At 55.5% G+C, this 11,683-nt stretch overlaps 1 protein-coding gene across 1 annotated transcript; it reads right to left on the minus strand.

Moving 5' to 3' along the window:
- Positions 1 to 1,788: 1,788 nt before the first annotated feature.
- Positions 1,789 to 11,680, minus strand: ARX (aristaless related homeobox; the record flags this gene model as incomplete). Its single annotated transcript, XM_026449933.1, has 4 exons — positions 1,789 to 2,998; positions 5,221 to 5,549; positions 8,383 to 8,428; positions 10,989 to 11,680. Coding segments are annotated over 4 exons (1,308 nt in total), but the record flags the coding sequence as incomplete, so codon positions are not given.
- Positions 11,681 to 11,683: the final 3 nt, after the last annotated feature.

The following is an 11,683-nucleotide window of genomic DNA, read 5'->3' on the forward strand; positions in this document are numbered from 1 at the left end:
TCTGGGGTATGGGGAGCGGCTGCCAACTACCATTCCTACCACACACTTCTTTCCCTCAGTCTTACCCAGCAGTCTCCTGTCTCCTCCCCAAACCCTCCAGCGGTCCTGCCCACCCCAGCAAAGCGGCTTTCGCTCAGGGAGAGCCTGTGGATGTGGAATCTGAGGGTTTTAGACTCTCAGACCTCCAGTAATGCCCTAGAAAGTTCCCACTGGGCCTACTAAACCCGGGAAAGGAGTGTGTGGTAGGAATGGTAGTTGGCAGCCGCTCCCCATACCCCAGACCGGGGCCCTTCTTGCGAGTGCCGCCCCCGTGAGTCCAGGGCCAGCGTAGGGTGGCGGGTGATCCACCCGACGGCCCAAGTGCCAGAAGCAGCCACCAGCCGGCTAGCTGGGTCGGCGAACTCCCCAACGTTTCGGGCGGTCGGGGTCTCCGGGCGTCGGGACCCGGGGTTGGGGAGGGGGGGATTGAAGTGGGGAGTGAAGGGGGGTGCAGGATAGGGGGCGAGCCCGGGTCGCGCGGGCTCCAGCGCCGAAGCTGCCGGGCGGGCTGCCCACACCCAGGTGGGCACAGCGCCTGGCAGGCCGCTGACCTCTGCCCGACCTTGCACCCTCCCCTCGGCAGCGCACACTTGCGCCCTGGGCCGCGAGGGGTCCCGGCCCCCCTCCTCCAGGGCTCGCGCGGAGCCCGACGGCCCCGGCCTGGAGACGCACCCGCGCCCCCCGCGGCGACCGACTGGCCGGCGGCGTGGCGAGGCTGCCGGCCCCAGCTCCGCGATCGCGGTAGTCACGCCGCGGCACCCCCGCACCCCTCCCGCCTGCCCCTCTCCCCAAAGGTCCGGCGCGCTAATTACAGCAAATTGAAACTAATTAAGCTTCTCTTCCCTTTCCCATCACCCTGGGAGAGTCGGCGAGACCCAGCCCCCGCGGGCGGGCTTCCACCCAGCGGTCACCCGGAGGGGCGCGGGCAGGGCCTGGGGGAGGGAGAAGCTGCGGTCCCCGCAGCGGGGAGGGAGGGGTGCGCCGAGGTGGTTACGGATTGCAAATCTGTTTGGGTCTCCTCACGAAACCTGAGTTGTTTAGATTTTTTTAAATGTATACATTTACCAATGCCTGGATAAGTGATGTAATGACATTTGTCGAGTTAAGATCTGCCACTTGGATACCCCTCGCTGCCTTTCCATCACTACTGCTCCCGCATGTTTCTCTCTCTCTCTCTCTCTCTCTCTGCCTCTCTCTCTCTCCGTCTCTCTCTCTCTCTCTCTCTCACACACACACACACACTCCCTCCTCCCTGAGAACGTGCTGTGGAGCCCGCCCCCTCGGAAGGGAGCGCCTGGGCTTCTCGCTCTCGCCATTACCTGTCATCTCGGACTGCGCATTTCACTTCCTCGCTACGTGGCACTTTCCAACAGCTCCCTTCGCCTTCCGAGCCAAGACTCCCGCTTGCTTCAAATTTCTGACTCCACCGTCAACAACGCCCACCATCCACCCACCCATCCTGGAACTCACCCCACCTCCATGGCCCGGGGCCCCCAGCTCCCGCTGCGATACGACCAGGGAGAGCCGAGGTGCGCGTGGAAAGTACCGCGGCGGCGTCCTTAACCTTTGTAGGAAATCCGGTTCCCTTTGAGGATCGGATTCAAACCAGGGACCTCTGCCAGGAAAACGCGTGTGCAGATAATCCCAGGAGATGCCTGGACACTGGAGCCCACCCTTGACTCCCGGGAGGGGGTGGGGTTGGGGGTTTCTACTGTCCCCTCAGCACCTGTATGGAACATTCACACTTCGTTTTGTTAAACATATAATTTTTTTTATTTTGAGCGTGACACTTCTCCACTAGATAGCAAGGAAAAGTGGTAACAATTACACATTACACAAAAGTACTGTACCATTGCCTTTATCTTGAAGGTTTCGGAAGCCTCTACAGTTAATAAGTTAAATAAAGGGCTTGAGTACATAAATATTTGTCTAGGAACCCTACCGTATCTACAACACAGTAAGAATCTACAGGAGGACAAACTTTTACCATACCACGCTGAGTGCAATTGCGTTATAACATTTCAAATATACAAAGCTCTGTTCTTCTTTTTTTTTTTTTTTAATAACAATGGTATGTACAGAATCAATAATCACAGTTTGGTGACTTCAACAGTCCATATTCTAGCAGAGTATTTCCCTTTGGTTTGATATAAAAACCTTGGTTGGTGTATGATAAAGAAGAGAACAAGAACAAGATGCCCCTTTCCTTTAAGTGCACTGTTAGCTATCTTACAGGCTCGCATTTGCTTCCCGGGCCCTGGCTTCACGCTGGGGCCCACACTGGGGAGATCAACTTCGAGCGCCAAAATGCTTTTTAAAAAAAAAAAAAAAAAAAAAAAAGGCTAAGTGGGGTGTCAGGAGGAAGAGGTTGGGCTTTTTAAATTTTTTACTTCAATGTCAGGCGTCTGGGGGAGAAAACCTCCCCGATATTTTCAGGAAAGTAAGAACAAGAGAGAGTGGATGTTGGAGTTGGAGCGAGGTTGGCAGTAGCAGGGGCAGGGGCAGGGGCAGGGGTGGGTGGACAGCCAGCCGAGGAGGTGCCACGTCCCGGAGCGCAGAGGGCTGCCATGCCCGCATCCAGAGTGCTGCGAAGGCGGCTGCGTTCTCTCAGTGCCGTCTCGGGAGTGTGCTGGTCCTCTGTTTCCATTTGGTCTTGAGTGGTGCTGAGTGAGGTGACCTTTCGGGGCGCGCGCGGGGCGCGGGGGTGGAGGGCAGCCTTTAGCACACCTCCTTGCCCGTGCTGGTGCCCGGCAGGATGTTGAGCTGCGTGAGCTGCGCCGCGTGCTCCTTGGCCTTGAGCCTCAGCGCGGCTATGCTAGAGGCGCGTCTGTCTGCGGCCGCCGTGGCCGGGTCGGCCAGGGCGCTCGATGCCACTGCGCCCTCCACGGCGGGTGTGGGCTGTCTCAGGAGAGCGGCCGCGGTCGACGCGCTGGTCAGGGGGGCCATTGTGGAGAAGAGCCTGCGGGGAGAGCAAACAGCGCGGTCATGGCCTCGGGAGCTGTGCGCGGCGCCTCGGGCAGCGTCTCCCGCCGCTAGTCGCCGCGGCAGCTGAGGGGCGCGGTACCCACGGGACCCGGATGGGCCGCGGCGGGGGCGGGGGGGAATGGGCAGAGGGCGCGGGCGGAGGCTGGACCCCGCAGACAGGGCTTTCCCAGGGCAGGGAACCGACTGGGGGGAAAAGACCGAGTCCAGATATTCCCCGAGGGGCCGGGCCGGGGTCCACAGGCGGGCGTGGAAACCCCAAACCCCACTGCCCAGTGGCGTGGATTCGGTGGTTTCGCTTAAACGGACGCTGTATTCCAAGGCCAGGGGCTGCAGATACTATCTTCTAGGAGAGAATGCAGAGGGAGAAAAGGAGAGACGGAGAGCAAAAAAGGGAAAAAAAAAAAAAAAAAAAAAACAAGGGAAGGTGGAGGGTGGGAGTGGGGAGGAAAAAAGACATAGAAGGTGGGATTCCAGCTGCCCAGGCGCACGCCGCAGGTTCTGAGGTCTCCCTCCGGCTCCTCGGCCCGGGACTTACTGCGCCCTGGAGAAACAGGCCTAGCTCGCCGGCCTCCCGGGCCACCCGCGCCGCCGCGGCCGCCCTTCCGCCCGGGACTCAGCGACCCGCGTGTGGCCAGTGCCCGCGGGTGGGAGTGAAGGACGACCGCCTGTTGATTTCCGCTCACCTGCCAGCAGCCCCACATCCTGGCGCGGCGACCCCAGCTGTCTTCCCCGCGCCCCTGTGACCTCTGGCCTCAGGGAGCCCCCGACCCACGACCCTGGCGCGCGGCCAGTTGATGCCCAAGCCTGGCACCCACGCCAGCGCCACCGCCTCCGCGCGGCGCCGGGATTACTCCACGTGACGCTTCTACCCCATGCACACAGCACTCGGACATTAGCTGTGGCCGGAGCCGCCCGGGGCCACCGGACACCACCCCCACGCCCACCACTTTGGAGCGCCCGCGAGCTTTCCCGACTGCCTCCCTGAGGGCTCTGGCTCCAGGCCCGCGGGGCCAATTCCGAATTTCCAGGGTTAGAAATGAGCCCACCTGGGCTCACGGAGCGCCGCCTCCTTCTCCCAAGCCCACTGCTCACTCCTCGCGCCACCCCAGCCCAGACCCTCTTCCAGCCTCTCCGAATCTCGCAACTCGGTCCTCCAGCCACGGTTCGCCTGGGTTTACAAGTCACTTGTCAGAGGGAAAAAGTGGAGGGAGGGAAGAGACATGACTTTAAAATTTTTCTCAGAAAGATATAATAAAGTGTGACCCGGAGGTGGCGTAGTAACATGCCCTGGTTCCATTAGGTAAACTGAGTCACTAACTCTGCTTCGAGTGCACTCGCTGTTTATTTTATTGGTTTGTTATAAGAAACTAAATTTACTCCGAGTCTTAATTTTCTGTAAGATGATTTTTTTGTTAAGCAGCTGCGCAGTTGGATGAATCTATTATTTCTTTGTTCTCCCAAAGAGTGATCATTGAAGCTGCATCCAGTTTTATTTTCACTGCGCTAACACAATACATCCCTCCTTTGTTTCTCTGTCTATGTGATTATGCAGACTTTTTATTTCCTCATTCGATGTTCATTAAAGAAAAGGAGTTACAAGATGAGCTGTTTCTTTTATTTCGTTGTCTTGTACTACCTTGTAGATCGGGGCTTGCACATACGGAGGTGTCGTTGGCAGCGGGTCACTTGAGTGACAAGGAAGATGGAGTCTGGGGCAGAAGAAAGAATTCTGTGCACCCAGAGGGCCTGGTGGCTCGAGGGCTCCCATGGGGATGAGGGCTGTGTTCCTCAGGTTGCCAGGTTTGGGGGCATGAGGAAGAACTTTTGCAAAACTTGAAAAGTCATCCCTGCTCTGTACCCTACACCTGTACATGTTTGCTCGAATACCACCTACGGTGGGAGTTGCTGCAGCCTTCAGATGGTACTTTTACAGCTTTGATTCCCCGTTGTCACGGTTGTCGTTACCGCCACTGCCTTCCCCTTTCCCATTCAGTTCCAAGTCAATCCCTTCAAGACCCCCGCTTTTTTTGAGGCGCAATCAGAGAGTTTTTTCTTTGCTACAGTCTCTGAGGTTGGGTCAAAGAAAAAGATGTGTGTGACCCTGTTTGACTCCTGCCTCCTCCCTGCCCCCAGCCTCTGTGTGTATGAGAGACAGACAGACAGACAGACAGACAGACTTCCGAGGCCACGCGTTACCTGCCGAATGCCGGGCTGATGAAAGCCGGGTGTCGGAACACTGCCGCTCCGAGGAAAGTGCTCAGGCCCAGCGGCGCCCCGCTGGGCGGCAGGCTGGCCGAGCCGGGAGGCGGAGGTAGGCTCGGGAAGGCGGCGGCGGCGGCGGCGGCAGCGGCAGTCCAAGCAGAGTCTAGCGCCGGGTGGTGCGGAGGGAAGGGGCTGGCGTCCAGGTAGGGGCTGAGCGGGTGGGTAGCAGAGAGCGGCCCCGGGAAGGGCAGCCCCGGGGGGTGGGTCTGCGCGCCCGCCTTCTCCCGCTTGCGCCACTTGGCCCGACGGTTCTGGAACCAGACCTGCAAGGCAGAGAGAGCTCAGGGTCGGCACGGCTCGGGCCGGCGGGGGCACGGGGCGCGTACCCGTCCCTTCACTCGGCGCGCTGCAGGGCCCCCTTCCTTTCCACCAGGGCCCCCCCCTTCCTTTCCACCGCGGCCCCCGCCCTCCTGCCCCTCTTAGGCCTCAGGTAGTTTTCGGACATGTCTGGGGCCAAATGAGCAGTGAATAGGAGCCACAACTTCAAGTCAGCAGGAAACAGGACAAGCAAACCCTTTCTGCCCGCATTCCAACTGGGCCAGTTTTCCAAGTTTAAGGAAAGTGATTCAGTGTGTTTAGAGTTGGGGAAACCAAAGTTTAAACGTCTGTGCTGACACTTGCTTGCTGGGATCTTTAGGCAGGTCACTTAAACCTCTCTGAACCTCAGTTTTGGAATCTGTAAAATGGGGATAATAAAACTTCACTCATAAGGCTGTTATGAGGACTGGGTAAAATAAGGCAAGTGAAAGCATGCATTCAATGGTGACTCTAGGGAATGGGCAGCCACCAAGAGGTGAGGGACGTGCTTGTTTTACTGTATGTCAGCTGTTTTCACCTATTTCAGATTTACGCAAGAGCTGGCAAAATTCTTGCTCTGTTTGGAAGAGGAAAGTGGAGAGATAGTTCATTTATTCTTTCCAGAAATATTTACTGAACACCTAAGAGCACTATGCTGGGTTCTGGGGGTTCAGGGAGGGATGAGAGGGAGGGAAGAAGTGCTCGAGTTAACTAGCAAGCATACATTTCAAGGGGTCATTCCTCTATGAAATGAAACAGGGGTACACAGCCTGCTCTTGGCAGGGGCTCCCTGCAGGACCCAGTTCTATGCAGGAAGGCACTGACTACATGGATGAAGCAGGCAGCAATACCTGGGTGCATAGAAATCAGAGGGCAGGATAGGTGTAGACTTTTCACATCTTCAGAGCTAACAAGTTTTTTATTTCCTTTTGGAGATGTGGTTTAAATCGGTTATTTAAATAAGATAGTTCTAGGCTTGGAGGAGGTTTTCAGCCTGAGGTATTTTCCTAATTGCTAATAGAAAGCAATTTTAATAGAGACCTTTACCTGAAATATGGCAGCTACCATCATCTAAAAATAAACCCCAGGAGCATGAAATTATTTTTATGTGACCTGCTCATCACACCCACAGCTGGGAAGATATGCTCCTTCTCCCCTGAAGACATTAATATTTTTAGGGCTGGGTTTATAACTGCACGCAAGTCTGAAAATTAAGAATGAACTCCAGGGCTATACAGAGTTATATTAAAATATAATGTAAATTATCCGAGGAATATATTTTAAAATGTGAAACACATCCATATTTTTCAAATCTACACACTGGGACTTGTTACCAGCAGTAGCATCTAAGCTTGGTTTGACTTCTAGACAGCCCCCCAGGGCAAGAAAAATCAAGAATCCAAATCGGTCAATTACTTCCAATTCTGCCAAAAGGGGGCCGGCCCATTGACACCATTCCACAGCCTTCAAAATAATCTATTTGTGAATTTCAGAAACACTTCAGTGTGGAAACCCAGAGGCTTGAAAAAGTAAGAGTGTAGATGGGACCGGACTGGGTGGGCAGCTTTTGTGTATCCAAATCTGTCTAGACAAGAATATCCGCCACTCCTTGATCGCAGTGAAAGAAGAAGGGGAACTGGGGGCAGTGGACTTAGGATGCCCTCAAAGAACGTGGAAACCTTTTTACAGACAGATCGTGTCTCCCGGCTCAACTGCAATTATCAAGATGTCCCCCTGCAATTCCTCATTATTGAATTAATACCTCTGAGGCCCCCCAAAGGTAAACGAAAGGACTCTAATAATTCATATTCACTTAATTACATCTTCTCCAGTGAACAGGGAGAGAGGAGAAAGGGAGGGGGCGCTCTCTTTCTTTTTAAAAGTTATTTAACTTTCCCACGACTCGTTCCCCTGAGTTGAAAATACAGAGTTGCTGTCACATCTCTGTTTGACAATGGAGAAATGTGTCAACAGAAAGGAGGGGACAGGCCTCATCATTAGCCCTCTAATGCAAGAAGCTGTTGTGTATTAAATGAGCCATATGGAATTTATTGTGCTTTATCAGCGCTTGATTTTGACTGTAAAGTGATTCACTCAGCTCCTAACCCAGGGACATCTGTTTTCTGTTGGCCATCGGGGCTGCTCAGTGTTGATCGTCTCTTTGGTTATGAGGCCTGGGTTCGGAAATGCACTCTGGTATGGGGCTGCAAACACCTTTAATAGCATTGCACTCACTCCCTATTAGATCAATGTGGGCTCATTGCTATAAAAAATGGGAAATCAAATAGCATTAGCCAGCTCCTTGTGTGGGGCAGAGGGGAAATCAAACAGCATTTTGCCTTCAAATGGCCCTGTTTGTTCTAGCACTAAGTGGGCTTTTATGAAGCCCGATTGGAGACTTAATCGCAGCCAAATACCTGCTTGGAGCTGAGCGGATTTGTCTAACAACCAAATCCATGCTCCATCCCATTATTTCAATCAGGAGAAGTAGGTTGGTGGATTGTTTCCTATAGGGGCTTTAGGGCTAGGGGCTCCCAAACTGCAGTCTCAGGGACTCTAAAGCCCTTGTTCTGATCCTGGACTCCTTCCTCGGGCTCCCAAACCCAAAAACCTCCCCCTTCCACCTCCTATGTCTTAAGTTTTAAATATCTTTGTGTGTGTGAGAGTGCTTGGGTCTACTTTGCTGATTCTGCTTCTCTTGGTTTTGTGAAGGGGATCCCCCCACCCGTCAACCCATCTCTCTCTCTCCCACTGGCCCCAGCCCTCCTCCCTCCTTCTTCCCTCTGTTGTGCAGCTCACCTGGACTCGGGCCTCGGTCAAGTCCAGCCTCATGGCCAGTTCCTCCCTATGAGAAAGCAACAGACAGACAGGAGGTCACTGCAGGCCCCAGCAATGCCCTCTCAGCCATCCACTCCTCTATGGCAGGCCTACTCCACTAGGGTCTCCCCTGGCTGCCTGCCCCCAACCCCCAAACATATGGGCATTGCCACTCCATCACCCCTGGAGTGCCAACTCTTTGACTGAAAATGCAAAAACACGAAGTACATTGCCAGATATAGGATATTATCTATTATATCATACTACATTCGTGTGTGACAAGCAAGGGTGGCTTCTTGAGTCTCTGAGTCTACAAACCTGGGTACACAGGTTCTCTCTCACTCCCTTAAGCCAGAGTTAGACAACACACACACACACACACACACACAGCTTATACCCCGTTTTGTCCTAATATTAAGTGGAGTAGGAACTCAGCACTTAAGTAAGAAAATATTTTTCTGTCCCCTTGGTTTCGTTCTGCCTTCTTTTTAAAAATTTCTCTTCCCTCCTTCTTCCTTCTTCTCTTTCCAGCGCTATGCCTCTCCCTCCATCTCTCTCTCCCCCACCTTCCTCCCTCCATCATCCCCTTGGGTTACACCCCGCATTACCCTCTGCAGGTATTTTAAGCTTGTTAAGAGTTCAGTGGGGTAATTTTTCCATTAAACAAAATTCTGCGCACCTCCTGACTCCAGTGCCCACTACAAACCCTGCCCATCTCAGGGGAAGTCAATTTAACTGAAACCCTACCCCGTCATTGCAGTTATTACTGCGACAATTAAGGCAAATAGGAAACCATTAAGATGCTGTAAAACGACTTACGACCTGTTTACCGAAAATATGAGCGCGCCGAGAATAATTGGCCCTCCGCTCTTTGATATGAAAGAGCGGGGGCCGCCGAAGCCTGGGACCTGGGGTTGCCCTGCCGGTAGGCTCCCAGTCCACACCTGAAACTTCAGCACCAGAGGTAAACCGTCTCCATAAGTGCCCTCCGTTGTCCCCAGCTACAGCGGGCATCAGCAAATCTAAAGCGGCACTTCAGGCTGGCTCAGGGCCGGAGCCAAGGGGCTCAAACTCCTGGGTTGGAAGGAGGTGGGGGTGGGGCGGGGAAAAGGCGCTGCCCCTCCTCATGCACTTCGGTCCTCCCCCGCCCCCAAGCCCGCCAGAAGCTAAAAAAGGGCGGACCTGGATGCCAACTGACACCAGCTCAGTTTCTTCTTTGGAAATACACACGTATGATAAACGCAAAACGCTGGTCGGCCAATTCGCTATTCGATAGCACACATAGGTTTTTAAACTTATTTCCTTTTTTAAAGATAAGGAAAGGACTGGGTGACACAGGGGAAGACAAAGTGTAGCCCAAGCGATGACCAGGTTTAAGTGCCTTTGCCTGGCATTAAGTCCGCTCTTTTCTGTTTCTGGTTAGGAGAGTTAGGCAATTGCCAGGCCAACTACATTTTGGAGTTAACACGGCCTCCCGAGCCCTAAGCAGCGATTTCTCCTCTGGTTCAAAGGGGCGGGCAGCATTCCCCTTCTAAAACGCACATTGAAAAGCTGCGCACGTCTCCTTTGAAGGAACTGCCCGCGCTTGACTAGCCCCGCGCTAGGCAGTCACTGATCCCTTTCTCCCCCTCAGTGGGGGACGTTTGCCCTAACCCTGGCTCCTCGCCTGAGCTCAGAACTTGGCCTTGGGGTGGGAGAGAAGGACCCCTACCTGGACCGGCGCCCCAGGTGGTCGGCTGAATAAGCTGGGGCCGAGGGTCCAGTCATCACACAGGCACATGTTTCCCAGAAAAACAAGTGGAGGTGGAGTGCGACCAGGTGGAACACCCGGCTTGGACACTGATCCAAAGAGAAAATTCCCCCAACTGCTTTGTCTACTCCCTGCCAGGCTTCCAGCAATCATTGCCCACCCGGTAAACCCGTTTACATTAAACGCACGGTGGGTTTAATGTGTGTGTCGGGAGAGGACAGAGAGTAAAAGGGGAGAGTCTGGCTGGGGCCCCTCAGGTGTTCAGACACCAAACACTGCCCAGTTCTGACTTCCTTTGGTTATTTCAGGAGTCCTGAAACGACAGAACTCGGATCTTTCTAAAGGCCTTCTCCGCTGGCACAGGCTCCAGCTTCACTGCGAACTGCGTAACTGATACCCACCAGGCTCTTAGGGCATCAGGCGGGGGGTGGCGAGCGCACAGCACAGCGACCAAAAATAGCCCCTGCTTTGCTCTGGCCGCACGACCGCGGACAGCGCTTCCTGAGCCTCGCCGGGGACCTAGCCCGGACTGCAGCTCCGGAGGCCTTGTGCCTGCCCTCTGCTGCGCGCGCGTCTCCAAGGTGGCACTTTCGGGCGCTCTTTGGAGAGGCTGTTTCGTTTCCTCTTTCTAACTAAAACTTGTAATTTGAAAACATTAAACTGCAACGACCTTGGGAAGGAGAGAAACCATTCCAGCCTAAACTTAAAGCCCGAACTGGGGCAGAGTCCAGGAGCCAAGTGTCCGCCCTGAGGCCGGGGCCCCTGCCCGCCCGCTGTCCCTCCCTGGGGTCTGCGTGCGCTCTCCGCCGCTGCGGCCGCGACCACCCTACGCGCATACCTGGTGAAGACGTCGGGGTAGTGTGTCTTCTGGAACGCTCGCTCCAGTTCTTCCAGCTGGTAGCTGGTGAACGTAGTGCGGTAGCGCCTCTGTTTGCGTTTCAGCAGCCCCTCCTCCGAGTCGCTGCCCGCAGACAGGCACACGCTGTCCTCGCCGTCCTTGCCCTCAGCGTCTTCCGGGTGCAGCAGCAGCTCTTCCTTGGGTGACAGCTCCCCGCCCTCTGTGACCACTGCAGCGGCAGCTGCTGCGGCCACGGCGCCAGTGGCAGCCACAGCGCAGCGCCGGGGCTCCTTGAGCAGCGCGCGGGCGTTGTCCTCCAGCAGCTCCTCCTCGTCGTCCTCCAGCAGTTCCTCTTCCTCGTCCTCATCCTCTTCGTCCTCCAGCAGCTCCTCCTCGTCGTCCTCGGTGCCGGTGCCACCACCCGCAGCCGGGGCGCTGCCCGGGCCCCCGGCCGCGCCGAGGCGCTCCTCCGGGTGCGTGACGCCCCCCGGGCCGCCCAGCTCATCCAGCGCGGGCGGCGGCGGCACGAAGGGCGCCCCGTTCTCGCGGTACGACTTGCTGCGGCTGATGCTCACCTGCGGCGCCTGGCTGATCTTGAGCGTGTCCCAGGCCGCGGCGGCCGCGGCCGCGGCGGCCGCGGCGGCCCCTGTGCCGTCCGGCCGATCCCCCGGGCGCGCGGTTGGCGGTGGCGGCGG

The sequence above is a fragment of the Piliocolobus tephrosceles genome, unplaced genomic scaffold, assembly GCF_002776525.5.
Source record: "Piliocolobus tephrosceles isolate RC106 unplaced genomic scaffold, ASM277652v3 unscaffolded_5444, whole genome shotgun sequence".
Lineage (NCBI taxonomy): Eukaryota > Metazoa > Chordata > Mammalia > Primates > Cercopithecidae > Piliocolobus > Piliocolobus tephrosceles.